Raw genomic sequence first — 19,573 nt, 5'->3', positions numbered from 1 at the left:
AAAATGTTGTATGGGAGCAGCTGGTGATAGTTTCAGGCACTGGCATCTTTGAATAATCAGCATTTAAATGAAAGAGAATGCTAGGTGCTGACAAACCTACTGCAGTTCTCTTTTTCTGTACCAGACTTGTATAACGAATGCAGAATAGCCAGCTAATTTTGTGCAAGCTTCTTTTCAGTCCAATACTTTTGCAGTCTCTCCTCCCATTTTATCGTTTGGTCTCCTACTTCTTCATTTTCCTCATTTCTATTTCGTGGCTAAGATGGTGCTCTAACAGATCAAAGTGTAAGTGAAAATAATCAGAATATGAGAAGATTCTTCTACAGCTGAAAGAAGTCACTGGAAAAAAGAAGCAAGTTTAATTTACCTGTGTAAACCTTATTCCATAGTTGATTTCTGCTGAAACAGATTTTCTTTCTTTTTCTGTACGAACAGGTCGGTCATCCAAACCACGACAAAATCTGTAGAGCATTTGTCCTGTTTTTGGACCAAATTCTTTTTGTAGTTTTGACATTGAAGCACACTGCAGATCTCCACAGGTTTTAATTCCCAAAGAAGCCAGCTTAGATTCCATTGTCCTGCCAACTCCTAACAACAAAGCAATTAGTTCTGTTAATCTTATACAATTCAAAGCCAGTTAGGTTCTGATTACATAAAAAATTTTATTTTTAAACGTATATTAAGTCACATCAAATTAGCAAATAAATATATATAAAATAAATTCTGCTCCATAAAACATGCTTTGAACAGAAACTTTTGCTGTTATCAGCAGTGTATCTTTAATCTGTTTCACATATTTAGTTTAAGATGTCACACTACAGCATGTTTGTTTATTTTTGGGTAAAACATGAATGAATCCTGCTTGGAAAATTGTCTGCCAGTTACAGATTATATAGATCTGAATCCCCCCAACAACTCAGTCCAAAATGAGTGTCCAACAGGTAACACGTTTTCCCCTCATGTACAAGTGATCTAATCCAAACGAAAACTAACAAATATTTTGACCATTGTGGCACTGCTTCCTAGGTAGAGAAATAATATTTCAGGTAGAAGTGATAGCATACCTGTATCACTTGTGCTTTGAATTACCAAGCACTGGAAATTGTAGGTATCCATGGCAACGGCACATATGTAAGTGTGATAAACTGAAGTATATTTCTGGGTTTTGGAGAGGTGGCCTGTTACCTCCAGAAAATATTAATCCTATGAGTTCACACTACCCAAGTCAGCAAAAATTGGAAATCTTAGGTAATTAGATTCTATTCTTGATAATCTGTTTCTCTGTCAAGGGGGTATTATTAACACAAACACTAAGATGCTTCTACTATGAACATGCAAACTAATTCTGAAAACTTTAAAACGTTAAAGTCAAAGCACACTACTATATGAGTAATATTCTGGAGGAAAAATATTTCCTGTAAGTTATGCCAAAGGGAACTTATAGAACAACTGTGCTGTAAATAGTGTTTGGCCACTGTTACATAATGAGAATCTCTGGCAAACCTGCACCTGTCTATGGATGCTATTTCTACCACTCTTCTATTTCAGTGTCTATTTTTTAGATACTTCCTGTTTTTAATGCCCCTCCCTCCTTTTTTAATCTTCAAAAGATAAAGATATTATTTTTTATATCTAACACTAAATATATGTGTATACATGCAGGCTGAGATCAGCTGACCACTGAAAGCATAAATGAGTGTTTACTCAGCACTTCTTGTACCATGCCTGTGTCACAGTACACTGTCTCTGTGTACTATGAAACAATATAGAGTTACATGCCAGGAAATGCTTTATGTTACAAACCTTTAAAGTATTCTCCTGAAACAATAAAAAAATATAATAAAGCCTGTTTTCAATACAGGTGGATGCGATATGCCTTTACTATCTATCACATTTTGGATCATAAACATGGAATAGCAGCTAATCCTGTTTGATCTAGAAAGCAAATTTGTAGCTGAAACTGGTTTAATATCAGGAAGCAAAATGCCCTCTAAAAGACAGGAATACCTGGAAGACTGGTAACAAGTTGCCCTCTGATAAAATCATCCACTTCTTCAGGTTTTAAGTGATACTGTCCATCTGGTTTTGCTTTACGAGTTGCCATTCTGGCCAGCAGAATATTGGAACCTGAAAAACAACAAATTAAAGTATGTGTGTGGTAACTTCTGTTGATCCTCAGGCAGAATGCCACAGTGCAACACTCCAGGAAAAATGCAGAAAGCACAGTCAAATTCTTTAACTTTTACCAAGAATTTAATGAAATCTATGCATATATATTTGCAGTGTCTACCTTCAAATTAGCAGCCAGCACTTATTTGCTATAACAGCAGTGACACTGCAGTGCTAACTGCAATTGCAAAGTTAATAAGGGAAGAATTCTCTTTGGAGTCACGAATTTCAGCTTGTCTCACAAGTGGATTTCACACACATACACTCAGTACAGGTAGGTACAGATACTCAACTCTAATATTAATTAGGAACAAAAAGAAAGGAGAAAAAAATGAGCTGAGAAGAAACAAACCAAGGAAGTATTTTCAGATGTGTGATTTAATATACAAGATCTACTACAAATCGGAAATCTTTGCCCTCAATACCTTCTAAGAACTACGCAAAATCATGTCATGCTGTAAACTCTTACTGCTATCTCCATTAAGGAACACAATCTGTGCTGCTTCTTCTATTTACTATAAACATTTTACTGGAAGTACTTCATAAAAATGAATGCAAGAATGGAATTTTAGCATAGTGTCCAGACAAAGAAGAAGTGATAGCTGGACAGAACATTGACTTAAGAGTTGGACTTGATGATCCTTGCTGGTGCCTTCCAATTCAGAATATTCTGTGATCTCTATTATGGAAATTTTACACATTTTTGCTTACAACTTTCCAGTTATGAAAATTTCCTTGCATTTTTATTCACACTAATTTAATGTATATGGCAACACATTCCACAAACATGAGTTTTAGCAAACTTACATAGCTTTGATACATTGACAAAAGCAGTCACTGCTTGCAAACATAAATGCAGTTACTTACCCATCCCAACAGAAGCTGTGCATTTAGTTTGGTCTTTGATTTCAGTGCGGATAGCGTTTGCAAATTCATCAGGAGTCAGTCTGGTCTCTGTAAGGATGTCAGTGATATCTACTAGTGCTTCATCACAACTGACTGCTTCGATGTTGTGAGTATAGCTATCAACACAAAGTAAAGGAGGTGAAACACCAGCAACAGCTCACCATCTGTTAAGACAAATATGTAGCAAATAAAGTCTTCCTTTTGTGGTGGCATTTCCCTGCCTATTTTGTATCACACATCACTCAGATATCAAAAATGGTAGAACAGCAAATTACAGTAATATTACTAATGTAAGACCAATTTCAACATGCATCTTGGTTTTAAAGGAACAGCTGGAAAGGGAGCTGAATATTTTTGTTTCATTGACAATAACAGATTTCCAGTTTTATTTCAAGTGAATTTCAAACCAGAAAGTAGTTTCTAATAGATGTTACTCTAATAACCCACTCTTAAATTACTCAAAAAACACCTCTTGGAAGGATTTCCCTTCTAAGGGATCTGCTTCTCACCATGCGAATCAGTAAAAAAAATTAACAGTAACTCATTTGGAAGTCAGATGTTGATTGTTTACAGCATTTGGCTTCAGGATAAAAGAATGCTCAGAAGCACGGTGCTCAAAGTAACAAAAATACTACAAAGGAAGACCTCAAACAGGAATAGCTTCACTGAAGCTGAAGAGTGGGAGATGAAAATACAAAATGAATAATAGCATTCAGTAGTGGCAAAGAAAATATACTTGACAACCTCACCATGAAGATCATGCAAACAAACAGCACATTACCTTGCTAGTATTTCATATACTGTCCGTGCAACTTCTTTGTATGCATCAAAATCATATGAAACTGCTTGAAGATTTGGACACAACTTTTTTGCTTGGCCAAAAAACATTCCATTCTTTATGCCAACTTGTCTAAAATTAAATAATAAAATAAACCCCAAGTAAGCACAGTGCAAACTTTTCCACAAATCATCAGGGAGTACTTTCAATTTAATTATTTGTCTTTTCCTACAAAAATGGGAATAGGAATTCAGTCAACAGGTAGATGATTTAATAGGTTAAAAAAACCTGTAACTGGAGTATTTGAATTAGCTGTGTATTATTAAGCCATGGAACATGAGAAAGGCATCAGGTTTTTTTTCACAGGCTTTATTTCAACTTATACATAGGTTGGGTTGAGAGCTACTAAGCAGCATCTACCAAGCAGCAGCATCCACAGGGAGGAGCTTCTGTTAAATTTTAACAACCTATATAACTGCAACTTTTGAACAGAAACTTTCTCTTGATAAATTTAGACACTAATAACCACTATTTTTGGACATCTTATGCCTATCTGTATGAGATTTTCAAGCAAACTACTGGGTAACTTTTACCTACCTGGCTTCATAACTGCAAGAAGCTATTTCAGCCATGGACAGAACAGTGAGATTGAAGTCAGCTCCGTTCACATGTGTGGAATCTGTATGCTCCCAGACAGATGAGTCCAACTGATCAGGTACTCTAATTTCTGCTTAAAAAACAAAATTTGTCTACATTACTCTTCCTAAGAGTTCAACAGAATGAATGTCAATTAAATAAAAATTATGGATTTTATATTATACAATTTCCATACTTTTATCTTTTGACAAAGACGTTCTTAATAATATTGATTCATATTGTGGTCCAGAAAAAACCCCAGACCCCTTCTCCAGTAATGTCTCTCTGGACAGGTCTGTACATACTACTGAGAACAATATTCGTAGAAAAATGGTGTTTCCCCCAAAATTACAAGACAGCGGCTCACTGGTGACTACATACACCATACTGTAAAATAAGAATGATCTTAGCTTCACTGACTATAAAAATTATCAAACACACGTGGCTAACTGTTAGAATCACATCCTGCCAACAAATACAAGACACTAAAAATTATTTAACAACTGCTCAACTAAACAAGAAGACACTTAGCTATGTTCCTTTCTACAAAATGCACCCCTGATATCAAAACACTGAAATTTCATATAGAATACAAATCCACTTCATATTATACTTGAAACCATTTTTCTGATAGTCTAGATGCCACAAAGTGATTTTTAAGAAGTGAAAACCAGAATGACAATTAGTTGAAATAAAAAACACTAGCAACAAATTTCTACTTTCTTTAACACTCTTACGGGGATATTAACTGAAATAACTTCTGCTTTTACTTATGAATAATTCTCTTATTAGGATGTGTCCATTTCTTTCAAATATCACCACAAAATTATCTTGGATCACAATGATATTATTATAAGTACTGCAACCTCAGACTTAAAAAGAGACAGACCTTCCCTAATTCTATACAACTTCACTACATATTCTTACATAAATTGTAAAGCAACCTCCAGGCCTACTGGGTACTAGGTACTAAACAGAATTCCATGACTGAATAATGGAAACAAGGACAAGATTTCTAGTTCTATTTGGGTTTTCACATTATGTAAACCTTGAAATACGTGCTAGACTCTAAATATGAATCAGCTTGAAAAAATCACTAGATGCAAGAACTACTATGCCTGTCCAAACTCCCATCAGAATCAAAACAAGGTATCATGTAGATAAAATGCTTCTATTTATTTAAAATGAAATCCACTCACTACGCAGTTATTTTTCATTACTGTAGTCTATTTAATACCATACACCTTTTTTAATATAATAAATGGGAGTTTATTACAGTCCCACAATGAATACAGAGTGCCACAATGCCTAATTATATTCCACAGTACTAACAACTTACACACCAACAATCTGACTGAAAGGAAACCTGGTGCTGTGTGCACATATCAGTAGCTATCAAACCAGAGAAGGTGGTGTAATGAGTGAGTGGAGATACCAGGGGTAGAGCCTAACTCATGTGGAAAACTGCTTTTATTCAGAATTTCTGCTACATTTGTGCACTTTTTAATTTCTTAAATATTTTAGTTTATGATGAGCTCAATAAGTTACCTAAGATGTCTGCAATTGAAAATTAGAGCAAAATTATGCCCCAAATAAAGATAAGAATGACAAGAACAACTTCTTTAGTCCATGCCTTCCTGTGCCCTGGCCTGAGATGATGCTGTCATCTTGTCTATCTTCACTGGAATCGTCGGCTTTTTCCACATCGCAGCAGAGCAGATCCCCCCATGAGCTGATGGAGTCACTTCATGTGAAATTCAGGGCAATGCAGAACACATTGTCCTCAATGGAAGGCAAGGTAGAGAACCTCTCATCAAAAGCTGGGAAACTAGACAGGCACATGGTGAATGTGGAGCAACGGATGGAGAAATCAGAGGCCAGGACCCAAGTCTGTGAAAAAGAAATCGCTGAGAATAAATCTGTGACTAATATGATGGTTAAAATCTGCTGCTCTTTAGAATGAAAAGGGAGATTCCAGGGTTGAGGGAAAGGAAGCCTAGAAAACATTCACATCTTGGGCATCCTGGCCATGGAAGAGACCCCAAACTATGAATCCTGATTAACATATGTTAATCTTTTATCTTTAGAACATGAATGTTAAAGATGGCATGTATGCAGAGAAGTAATTTCTACTATCTAGAAAGCCTATCTCCAACTTGGGGATTTAGGGTGAGAATAGTATCAAGTTTTTAAATTTAAGTGTTATGCATTTTTAGATGAATTAATACAAGAAAAAGAAAGTATTTAATAAAAGACTGAAGATTTTGTTGACACTAGATTTTGCCTAGCAATGCAGATCAAAGTCAGGAACCAGTATCACTAAAGAAGTAATAAAAAAAAAAAAAGAAGTAAATGAAGCAGCAGAATTCAGTATTTGGTCAAAAGTGATTCACAAGCGTTTAGGGGTTTATGTTTGGGGTGGTTTTTTTTTTGTTGTATTTTTGTTGGGGTTCTTTTTGAGGGGGTGAGGTGCTCTGTTTCCATGGTTTTGGTTGGTTTGTAATTTAGAACTTTTTTTCAAATAAGCAAGATCTGGAGAAGGCAATATCAGAGAACAGCCTGGAAAGTATGAAGCACCAAAAACTGAAGTGGGTTCCATGTTGAAGCATGGATGTAAAAATATGATCATGTTCTAATCTCCTGCCAACTACCTTTCTATTTCACTTATATAACATGTCCCCATTGTGTCTGTTTTAACAGCCTAATGTACTATTCCGTATTTTTGACATTTTTGTAAAAGCATTTCTGCATGTAATGCTTGTGTCTACTGCACTGTATTTCCCTCTGGCACAATTAAACACATGCTGTGAAGTGTGTCACTTTCTAAGATACTGTGATGTCTGAGAAGCCTAATCAGCAATTCTACCTTTACATCTAAGACCATAACTAACTATAATTTCATTACCCCAAAAGGAAGACAAATCCTGAGAAAAAGCAAGCAGAAACAACAGGTTTGAGGTTTTTTTAATTGGCAAAATGATTGCACATGGGGATAAAATAAACAGAGATTCAAAAATATTATGAACTGCAGCTAATGAAACAGAGACTATAAAAAGAGTGTTTGGAAAACATCCTTTCACCAAAACAATAGGCTGCACAATCAGCCTAAGTGTCAAGAAAGAAAGAGCTAGCTGCCTGCCTGCATGCAAGCCAGTTGAGACTGGATGCTGAAGTTAAAGAAATGAATGTGTGATATCCAGAAAAAAGCTGCCACAGTAAGAAACTGAGCTTGTTATACAATAAGGTTGAAAGCTGCTGTACACTTAAGCAATCAATACAGCACAAGAGATATTACTGAATTTGTGAATCAAAAGAACATGCTAGGTATCAGCTAAACTGTAATTCAACCATCTAACTCCAAACCACTCAGTTGTACAATCACATCCTTATCCAGTTCAAGGCCCTAATAAAAGTTAACAAGTCACTGTATAAACTGAACTACCAATAAATACTTCATACACAAGCTCTACTACAGAAAATCCACCTCCATAAAGACCACAGCTATCTCTGTCTGGAGCATAGTGAAAAGTCCTTAAAACCTTATGCGTTCCACAAACATATATTCTACCTCAGTTTTGAAGTCTTCTTAAACTACAGCAAAAAAGACAAATGAAATAGCATCAGTTCCAGTAATACCTTGGTTCTATAAATGTCTTCAAAAACCCCCAACAACCTGCCAATTTCCAAAGTCCTAATGTTTCATAAACAAACATGGAAGAACAATCTGCCTTATCTTGTCTCACCAAAATAAAACACTGAGGTGTAAACTTTATAACAACAGTACTTAGAACCACGAATTTGGTAAAAACTGCATATATACGGGGCAAAGGAGAAACTCAACTTCCAAGTCTAAACTAAACTTAAATAGCAACTACCCCTTGTATATGCACTTTTTAACAACTTTGTGGCAAGAACTATGCTTCTAGATGATTAAATAAGACTGTTACTGGCTGCTTAAGTTGCCAATGTTTAGCAAAAATAAAGTTCAGGCAGTACAATAAAACCTATTAATAAAACTTTGGTTTATATTAGTACACTACTACTTGAGGACACAGAAAATAACACATTTCTAAATTATTGCAGGCGAGTATGGTATTCTCAAACTACAACAGACAACCTGGTTTTCAAAAAACAAAATATTGAATGAACAGAATCCATGAAAATTGCACACTTTCTAGAGACCTAAAATACTCTATGGACCACCCAAATTACTCACTATATAGAGATATTCTACAGATGCAACTCAAAAAGCCAGCTTCAAACAATCAGTTTCTCACTGGCCATGTGCTATTGTTACTACTTTTACAGAAAAAAAACCTCTGTAGTAGACTTCGAAAACTTATTTTGCATAATATGCTATACATGACTTCCTGAGAAAAAAGTGATCCTGGACAACCTTGTTGTTTTTGATTTTAAATAACTACTAACATTATATCTTACACTCAACCTCAAGAAAGTGAGTAAAACCTAAAATTACTCTAAAATAATTTACCCATACTGAGCAATGCTAATTAAGAAGCAGCCACAGTGTCCTGCTATTACTGAGCACTGTGCTGTCCAAAAGTATTTATTTTCTGAAATCTCCCACATGAAAGAAAGAAATTTATCCACGGTACACTTTCTGAATAATTTTAAAGAAAAAGTCTTCCATAACAACAGTTAAAAACATACATACATACAGACTTATCTGTACCTGCTTTGCCATTCAATAGCTTTTTCTGGTAATATTGCTGTTCAAGCTGGGGGTTTGCACCAGGGCGCAGCAGTGCCTTCCCTGTACCTCTGTTACTAGTAACAGCTACTGGCTTTCCTGTGGAGAAAAAATGCATATACTTATAGGTCAACACCTATAATAGCTTACATTTTAATAAAAGCACAATTAGGGTAAGATCATAAGGATTTTTAGTTTACTTTATATTATTTCTTTCAAGCAATGAATGTGTCTTAACTGCGTTACATTAAAGAAGAAAAGCTTTTCTCAAGTGAGAATACAGCTAATACTAGATTGTCTTTAATAAAAAATATAAATGGAAGCTGTGAAATGTCACCAGTAACCTAATCGTTCATTAGTTTAAGATACAGCAAGCAATGGACTGATTTTAAATACTTTAACATGTTTATTAGCTTCAGTAAATCAGAAAAATATACACATACCAAAACACTTAGTTCCACTTAATTTAACTGTGCAAACCAAAATTTTTAGTAAACTTTTGACTTTTCTGCAATATCAACACTTCCATGGTGTTTCCAAAGCAAGCTAATTTATGCACTGAAAAGTCTGGCAAACTTCTGTGGAACAGAAAAAGCATTTGCAGAAAAGTCCTACATTCTTTATGTTCCAGTAATGGAATTTGAAACTTGGCAGGAAATCAAGTTTTAAAGAACCAAACATAGCAGAAGAATCTTTGATACAGCTGCTCCTGTCTTTGGACAGAAGAGAGCAATGAAACCACATATGCATCTTACTCTTTTCCCAAGGTCTGTGATAGCTGGGAATGTGAGATGGTCACCAACAGGTCTTCAAACTTGTGCACCCCTGAAGTTCAGTGTCTGCACAGAACTAAGATCTCCACTGCTGAATGGTGGTACAGTTGTAGAAAACAAACCCACCAAAGTTTGCTAAGGTGCTCCACTAACTCTCCTGTGTCTTAAGGATGATCACACAACTCAGACTTCTAAATGCCAACTGAATTATTCCTGAATCCTCCAGGTCTAATATCTCATGTGTAATAGCTTAGAGAGGAAAGGAAAGGAGAAGCAGAACTCTCTTGAAAAATATGGATCAGGTAGAGACAATTAATTCTCAGCCTTGACCTTTCCACTTTTCTAGCTAAACAAAGCTGCTTAAAGTACTTCAGGAAGAATATTAGGCTATCCCATTTTCTTTAATTTATCTCTTTTTCTTTTAATAGACAGTGCCCATACCCCACTTCTAGTATAACTGAAATCTGATTTCCAATTTTTAATATGGTAGATTAAAATCTGAGTAAGTTTATGTACCATGTCACAGAGAATAGTTACTACAGATTTAACTTCTGTCTTCTTACTTTTAGATACTGAAAGGAAATAGCAAGGAGAATTCCAGTTCTCTCTTCACTTGGTTTTGGATTGTGAGAAAATAAACAGGAATATGAAAGTTGCATGGCCTAACTACTGAAGATGCAAGAAAAAAGACTAATACACCAAATTAATTTTATAACTGTGCAAGTTTGTTTTTTTTAAAGGCTTAACTGAGTAAACTGTAACACACAGACTTAAAATACTGACCTTTGAGATCTGGTCTATTTCGGATAGCCACAGACACAAAGAAGCAATCCATATCCACGTGCATTATACAGCTCTGTGGCTTGGCTGAGCTCGCAACAGACACATTACCTAGTATGAAGATACACCAATAGAGAACTTGAACCCTAATTTACACACTTGGGTACTACTCACAGGTCTATTCGGTAATACATCAAGGTCTATTATCAAGTTTTTACCACCTCTAAACAATAAATATTTTTGTTTCCTCTCACCAAGAAGGTATTTACGCTGAGAAAGATAAACATAAGCAGTAGACAAACAGCCTAAACAATGAATTAACTTAAGGGTTTCTGGTTTTTATTTTCTTATAATTACCACCTTTTACCCTAATAAAGTTCCCCGAATCCAAGGAGATTAATGCATGCTGTTGGCACTGGATCTTACTTGTGCTACGTTAACACTGAATCAGAAGAGAATTTTACTCCTTTTTGTTCGACAATCAGAAGGCCGCTTCAAAAGATAATAATGTAAGTTTAGCTGCACTATGAACTGTTATTATTATTCATGAAACACACCACAATTAGTTTTGAAAGTCCCATGCAACTGGATTTTGTCACTGCTGTACTTAGGCGCATGCAAACATTCAGCGAAGACGAGCAAGGTAACTCCTCACTGAAAATCGTACGTGCCTGAAACACTAGAAATGCTTTCTGCAAGGTCAAGTCTGCATGTCTATGCTGCTGACCTACCAAAAGTGGCAATATCAAACAAAAAAAAATTTACCTGGAACAATGCATAAAGTGTAACAGTGAAAAAATACTTCAATACATCAAGTTAACTGTTCTACTTAACATCTGAGTTAATTACTGAATAATCAGGAAAATATCCTCTTGGTTTTAATAATTTACATTCTGACCTCTTTTGAAAAATAAGGACTGTCTTATAATGGGCATATTTACAAATCAAGCCATCAAGTTAAGGAGCTGCTACTTGTCAACTGAATCACAGGCATTAACTATTTGAATACTCTAGGCCAAATCAAAGAGAAAATAAAAATATATTAGCTTATACCACATTTTGATTTAAAAATACACATTAAGTAGTTCATAAGCTAACACGTTTGGTAACTGGGGTGTCCTAACACAAACACAGAATCAGTAAATTTATTATCTAACAATTTTTTTGATGTAGCAATTTCTCAAGCATATTTTCATATGATTACAAGTGAATAATTTTACAGCACAGGACTCAGAATCTCTTTAATGGTACAGAGCTAACTTTTTAATTAAAAAAGACTGTAAACAAGAGATTCTAAAGATGCAAAGTATTTTATCTGTAACACTTTGATTCTAATGAATTCTACATTTTTTCACTTTGGCCCTTGATGCAATTACATTAAATATTTGTCTTCAAGCCAGGCTTAAAAGTCTCTTATGACACTACTATCCACTTTAACAGACGCAGAGCTATATAAAACTCTAACTAACAAAAAAATTTAGGTTTTAACTCACATCCAAATGTTACTCATCTTTTAAATGCTCATGCTGAACAGTAAGGATTTTTTTCTTCTCTTTTTTCCCCCTGCAGATTTTCACACAGCAACTACAGATTTGTGTATTAGATATACATAGTATTTTTCTCCCTTATGAATCCATGAATCTTGGTAAAGTCAGAAATACTACTTCTACAAGGAAGAATTGAATATAGACCAGAGCATCACACTAAGTAACATTTTAAGTTTGAAAAACCCAACAAAGCCAAAAGCACTTGCATCCATTAGTGTTCACTGCATCAAAGTCATCAAGTTTTTCCAGATAGTCTGACTATAACATGAATACTCAATACTAAACTATGTAGTCTCATTTGGACATTTAATGTATGAAGACATAAGGCATCTTCTTAACATAAACCTTCTTAAACAAGTATCTACCTGTGTCAGTTTTAAGTGCAGACCTGCCTGTTTTCCATTTTTTAATTTTTTCCCTTCCTGGAAAGACACCGCTGTTTTTTCTCTGCAGGCTGTTGACAAACTCTGTCAATTCACACTTCCACGTTGATATATGATGCAGTCTTGAATGTGAATAAAAATCAGAAATAAAACTACAATCTGAAGGTTTGGACACAGGTAAGGAAGCTGCCTTGCTAGGAGCAGGTCCAGAAGTGCTTTTTGTGCTTGAAGGCCCCTGAACAGTTGAGTGGTGAGCACCATTTATTTTAGCATTACTGTGCAAAAATGAAGATGAGGATGAGTTACTCATAGTCCTGTGTGGACTCCATGAAAAGTCTGTATTTTTGTTGCTTTGCTGCAACTGCTGCATTGTGCAGTCTCTAAAGTCAACCATGCCTTTGTCAGTCTTTCCCTCCTCCTGCACAGGGCCTGGAGACAACCTGCCTGCAACACCGTTGCTGGAGGGCACCAAGCAATCCTGTGTCTTTAAGGCACTGGTAGAAGCGTGTGTGTGTCCATTAAAAAGGGCAGTGCTGTCTTTATGAGATTGAATCCCGTTTTGTTTCCGTATGGGAAGAATCTCCTCCAGCTCTGTAAATCCAAAATCGACACTTTCTTCTTCCTCTTCCTCATTCCAGCTGTTTATTCCATTGGGTGTGATTTCATTTTCCATTTCGTACTTTTTAATATGATTTCTGAAACAGATATAATAATTAAATACCATATCTTTTATAAATAAAGGCACATTTACATGTAATTTCAAGCTTTTTCTTCTTAACGGTTCTCAATTTATACTTCAGTTACATTCCCAAGACAATTATCTCAAATTCTGAGCCGCATCCTCTCAACAGCACAAAATATAATGCCATACCAAAGATTTTACAGATTTCATGTAATATTAACTAGGAATTTACATGGGAGTGACCATGCTCACATTAGAAAAGCTATTTCCAAGGCCTTTAATCTGGCAGGGAGTCTCCCACTGAATTACAGTAATCATTTGTTTGTTAACAGAACTGTACTGCCACACACAGCATGAATGTTGCAGGAGTACACAAACCACCAGAAGGAGCTTTCCTTTTATCAAGGACAGCTCCTTAACTAGTTATAAACAAACAAAAAGAAACAAGAAAGTATACACAGAGAACTATTTTTTTAGGAGATTATTTTAGGTTAATGTTAGATCCATTTTATTTTTTCATAATGAAAAAATCTGTTCAAGCTCTAGAAATCACCTAGCTTTGATAAAAACCAGAAACAAACTAATTTTCAGCTTTTAAGCATATGAACCAAAGTATTCTGCCATGAGCACACTAGCACAAAGACAAAGCTTCCATTCAAAAAATGAACTCTGGAAATGAAAACCAAAGTCTTCAAGAGTTCTACACACTCTTGATCTGCTGCAAAAACCCAACAAACTCAACCATCACTCCCAGCTCCCAAAGCCAGCAATTTAAGTACACAAAAAAAGGTGGGGAAAAATTACCTATTCAGTACGCTACTGAAACCAGAAACTCAATTAAGCATGAAAACAATTTGGTTAAGATTATCCAAATATAAATTGCAGTAAAGATAGTGGTTTTGAAGAGTTGTGTGGTTGAAAATGGTATATTAAGTGGCACATACTTAGTGGATAGGCAGGCTTTTAAAGTCATGTTTTTCAGACCACAGTGACATTTTGGGAAGTCTGAATATTCTTCTCATTTAAAAAATCTTTAACAATGCAATAGTAAAAGGTGATGATGATTGTACCACTCATTGTTTAAAATATGGTATGAAATACTGCTTAAGATATTAATTTTTTGAGACTGGTTTTATTTTCCTTAGTGTAGACAAATCCCACTCATGTGGTGAAGTCTCCTCAGCATTATGCATGACTGGATTGTAAAAAAATCAGCAGACTGTGGAAGAACTCAGATCACCAGTACAAATCAGAAAGTATAGTATCTTGCACAGTATCCTTGGCCCTGCTAGAGCAATAGTGTTGAACCAGGTAACATCCAGGTATCTTTTCCAACCTCAAAAATTCTATAATGTTATTATTCTTGCCTATAAAAAACAAGTATGTATTTCTGCAAAATATGCAGGAACTTTCTTATTAAAAAAAAAATCTAGAAGAGTTCAGGTGGAATGTTTCTTTCCAAATTCCAATTCCTCTGCCAGTTAAAAAGTTTTACAGGTGGTTTCTCTTCAAGTCTCCTCTCAAGGTCTTAGGATACTTTTTCATATTGTAATTTCATTTTCAACCCATCTTCTCTCTCAAGCATGACTTAAACCTTGGTGTTAGCATACATAATGTATGCCGTGACTTCCTTCTTTTTTAAGAGGCTAAAGAAAGAGATTAACAACTAGTATGCATTTATATTCATTCCTAGGCACCTCTAGCAAAAGCAGTCACCAGCTTTTTATTTTTGAAATAAAGACTCACTTTTCAGTGTGACCTATCAGAATCCTTTAATGCATGTCTGTTGCTTCCATACAGATGTATTACATCCTAGGACTCCTAGGTCATATTATCAAACAAACTGGTCCAAAGACTAGAGACAAGGCTTGGAGTCAAGGTAACAGAGTTCTTTCCTCAACTATTTATACAGCTATACCTTGAATTATCGTCGTTTCTGCCAGGCTGTTGGGGTCTGGCTAGCTATAGACCCTTGCCCACACAATAATTCACAGAAAAAAGTAAAAGATTGAGAAGCGCTCTTCTCCACGTGGGAAATGTTCTCTCTGTATTCCAAGAGATACACGATGTGGACAAACCCGTGGGAGAGAACAGGGCTTTCCCTGGTAGCAGGGAACTTTTATACCCCGGGGGAATGGGGACAGAGGAATAGGTCCACAGCCAATGGGATACCAGTGAGGAGTGGCGAGGGGAGTGTCTCTTCATCAGGAAGAGGCCGCCAGGGCTACTGGGGTGGGGGAGGGAAAAACCATGTGATGGGGGAAAGGGATAACAATATGGGTGATATAACATAAGCTATTCAGTGCAATATAAAGACTACTCTGTGCAAATTTCCAATCACCCAGTGCAAAACAACTAATTAAACTATTTAGTGCAACACAACAATACCTTACTTTTGAATTTCAGCACCTCAGAGCTTGCCTGTTACAAAGCTGAAATGAGCTTTAAAAATGCTATTTACAAATGCAAACTCATTATGGGTGAATGATGAGCATCTGCATTACAAAATCAGAAACACTTACACCCTGTTGAGATCTTTAGCTATATTGCTTGGACCTGGCACAGCATCTTCAGGTTTGCGTATGCTGTTAAAGTTGAGACCTTTCTGAACACTTGACTGCTTGGTGTAAAGCTGATACGGAATGTGCGAAAGAAGACGCCCAGCTTTAATGCTGAAATAAAAAAAAGAAAAACCAGGTTACTGCTTAAGAAATTTTAAAGAAATCCCAACCTTCTATGCTAAAAGAACCCCCTTATTTGTACTTGTAGTGCCTTCCACAACCCCTTTCTCACCCTTAACTGGATTGAACTGATAAATAATTTGTGATGTGGCGACTGGTACAACAAAAGGTATTTGCAAAGATGTGCTGGTCAGTAGTTCTACATCCATTTGTCTTTCCAACTGACACACACAAACCCCAAATATTTAATTTAAACAAAACAGTCAGAAAACCCTTGCTTAGTGGTCCAGGTTATTCTACCTGAACAATAGTGACTGAGATCTTTATCATGGAACAAATTAGGGTAGAATGTGAAAGAGGTCAGCTAGGATGTGGTTCACTGTTAAAAATTAACTACTTTTTCCATTCCCCAAGGCTAAATACCTCTTCTTGTAAAAAATTCACCGAGGCAAGCTAAACAAAAGAATAATTTCCAAACAGACCTACCATAAATATCTACAGCAATCATTCCAGTTATTCCTACTGTGTTCCAGTCTATCTCCCTCTTCTTTTTCATCTTCCACTGAAACTGCAATTATACTTGAGTACCTGCTAAATTCCTTAGGGAAGCCACACATTTGTCAGTGAAATAGTCTCAAAAATACACCCCAGGATGATTTAATCTCTCCACCCCAACACCTGTTGCTGGCAGCAGAGATATCCTTCCAAGCCTACACTTCACCTCTTCTTTGTATGCAATTCTTCATAATGAACACTGGCTCAGAGACACTGGGACTTCTTCCAGCAGAGGAACCTCTCCCATATCAAAGCACATTAGTATTAGCATTTAGTTTTGAAGACAGAACTGGAGTCAGATTTTAAAGATAATTTAGCTCAGTGTTTTCAGCATCTGAATGCTTTCTCTTGCTCCAATCTGTACTACTATCAAGGGATCTGGACAGTAGAACAAAAGCCTTTGGGAGCTTTCTGGCTGCAATTAGAGAGAATATAGTAGAAGATCACATTTCCCAATTAGCTAAATTAAAACTAGTTAAGCATATATATATATACCTGGTAAGGTTTCTATGGAAATGGAATAGCAAATCAATCCCAAAAATATATCCATTAAATATTGTTTGATACATTAATATATATATAATTCATAAAGGAACATTATTTGTATTACACATTGCCAAACAGAGTTAAAAATACACCTGGGACATTTCCAAAGCTTTTTTATACACAAAGTGGTAATGCAGCAGCTGAATTTTTACAATGCCTGACTTGACTGTTTCTCAAAAGGCCATGTGAACATAGGTGCAGAACCGACTTGGTAATATTTCAGAGTAATTGCTACCATTTCAAGATGATTAAACAAACCCACATTTATTTAAGAATTTGTCCATATCACAGTTTTAGCTACTGGAGTAGCTGCATTACTAGATAAACAAACAGTTGTTTTTTTCCAAACTGCATTAACACGCAGCAATCGGAATTCTAGTTAAGATGCACCATTCAACATCTTTACCCATTTTACCTTCCCTGTGTCACAGAACTCATAATCATTTTTAAAAAAAGGTTTTGAAAGGACCTCTGGAGGTCTCTAGTCCAAACACTGATCAAAGCATTATCTTTAAAGTCAGATGAGGTTGCCAGGACTAAAAGTCCACACAAATTTTGAGTATCTCCAAAGGGAGAAATTCTACAACCCTCTCTAGGCACCTATTTCACTGCTTACTCTCTATTAACTATGAAAAATATTTTTCTTATAGTCGAACTTTTCTTTGCTGCAACTTGTGACTACTGCCTCTTGTCCTCTTACTGTACATCTTGAAGAAAAATCTGGCTCCATGTCCTTTGTAACCTCCATACAGGTAAGGAAAGGTAACAATTAGACCCCATCTTAGTCCCCTCTGCAAGCAGAACTGAACCAGCTTCCTCAGTCTCTTGTTATATATCACATGCTCATACTGGTGGTACTCCTCTGAACTGAACACTGCCGTTGTCAGTCCTTCTCTTATGGAGAAGCCCAAAATCTGACACACAACTCCAGATTTAACTTCAGAAGTACTGAACAAATTGGAAGCATAATTTGCCTTGATCTGGACCATGGTCTTGGCTAATGCAACCATAGCTGTTAGCCTTTGTCTCCACAAGGACAACTGCAGCTTCACAGTTATCTTTTAGGGTAAGACTTGAGGGTCCTGGTGGATTACAGGGGTGTGTCCCTGCCAGTGAATCCCTAACCTGTCTGGTTGCATGGAACTAATTCCGTCTTGTGTTCACAACTCTGCATTTTGCTTTGTTGAATGTCATCAAGTTTCTGCCATCTCATTCCTACAGTCTGTTGATGCTCTCCAAAGGACAGACCTTCTCTATAGTACACCAACTGCTGCCTTCTAAATCATCCACAAACTTGCTGAAGCTACTTTCCACTGTATCACCAATGTCCATGCTGTTAGTGAAGATATAAACTGTGTCTGCCCCAGTATAAACCCTTCAGAAATGCCCCTTGTGGCTACTTGCTAGTTTGACTCTGAACTGCTGACCACTGTGATGATGGAGGCAGTTGGGCCAGAACTTACATCCCTCAGCCAGCAGCCTACTATCCAATTCCTATCTCCCCAATTTATCTTCAATAATGCAACAGGGGACTGTGTCGAAAGAGCTACTGTAGTCATAGCAAATGATATCTACTCCTCTCTTTTGCATTTGAAATCCTCATTAGAAAACTAGGTGTCATACCAGAATAGGTATTTTTAAAAATTATTTTAAACTATTTTCTTCATGTTTGTATTAGATTAACACAGTTCGTTAGGAAAAATATTCACCTAATTTGAAAATCAAAATAAGGAATCCACACATACTGGTACCTCATGTTAGTTATCCTCAGTTTCTGAAAAGTGATTATAAATGTCAAAGAATGTTAAAAGAATAGTCAAACTTGAAAGTCAAGCTCTCAGATCATCTGAATTTGGCTTTCAGTGCACAACAACCTTTCCATGCTACATAATGGTAGTATGATGTAATGGTGTATTTTTCAAATAAAGGAATGTATTTTCAAATAAAGGAATACTGACTTAGGAAGGAGGCCTGCCTGTAATCCTCTTCATTTGTTGCAAACATGGAGAGGTAGCAAAAACACACAACAAGGGGCATGCAGAAAGAATAATTTGTCACTACAGCAACCACACTATTACTCTGCAACACTGGATTTTGCAACTACTGTTACAGAAGATCTCTATGGGATGCTAACTAAACCACAATTCTAGAGCTACTTCCATTTAACAACAGGTTTATAGGAATCTGACTTTAAACCACAGTTCAGAATATGCAAAGCCTTTAATGCAGCAGTGAAGTTCTTCATATGCCTTACTATCCTTGTGCAAGTAACTGCACAATCTTATATAGTTTCCATGGCATATTCCAAATGATGAACATTTCTGGTGTTTTACCTCAAAGTCCTTTAGTTGGCTCTCAAAAAATTAAATAATAGTCATTGTTATGGTGCTATGTTACATTCATTAATCTTTGCAAAGCAGACAGAT

The 19,573-nt window shown here is 36.1% G+C and overlaps 1 protein-coding gene across 7 annotated transcripts in view; it reads right to left on the bottom strand.

The window, feature by feature from the left end:
* REV1 (REV1 DNA directed polymerase) overlaps positions 1 to 19,573 on the bottom strand; it is a 54,955-nt gene that overhangs the window by 16,683 nt on the left and 18,699 nt on the right. For 2 of the 7 annotated variants that reach the window (XM_041418003.1, XM_041418007.1), the window contains 9 exons: positions 15,888 to 16,037; positions 12,666 to 13,378; positions 10,757 to 10,864; positions 9,183 to 9,299; positions 4,451 to 4,583; positions 3,857 to 3,985; positions 3,037 to 3,191; positions 2,008 to 2,127; positions 368 to 588 (listed from right to left, as the gene is read on the bottom strand). In XM_041418003.1, coding sequence (XP_041273937.1) covers positions 368 to 588; positions 2,008 to 2,127; positions 3,037 to 3,191; positions 3,857 to 3,985; positions 4,451 to 4,583; positions 9,183 to 9,299; positions 10,757 to 10,864; positions 12,666 to 13,378; positions 15,888 to 16,037 — 1,846 coding nt within the window. Of the gene's footprint in view, positions 1 to 367; positions 589 to 2,007; positions 2,128 to 3,036; positions 3,192 to 3,856; positions 3,986 to 4,450; positions 4,584 to 6,037; positions 6,359 to 9,182; positions 9,300 to 10,756; positions 10,865 to 12,665; positions 13,379 to 15,887; positions 16,038 to 19,573 lie in introns of those variants that run through there. The other 5 variants (XM_041418005.1, XM_041418006.1, XM_041418010.1 and 2 more) reach the window with 4 other exon arrangements.

The sequence above is a fragment of the Onychostruthus taczanowskii genome, unplaced genomic scaffold (genome assembly GCF_017590055.1).
Source record: "Onychostruthus taczanowskii isolate IOZ18803 unplaced genomic scaffold, ASM1759005v1 scaffold58, whole genome shotgun sequence".
NCBI lineage: Eukaryota > Metazoa > Chordata > Aves > Passeriformes > Passeridae > Onychostruthus > Onychostruthus taczanowskii.
Note: the sequence above shows the minus strand (reverse complement) of the source record. Positions and strands in the feature narration are given on the sequence as shown.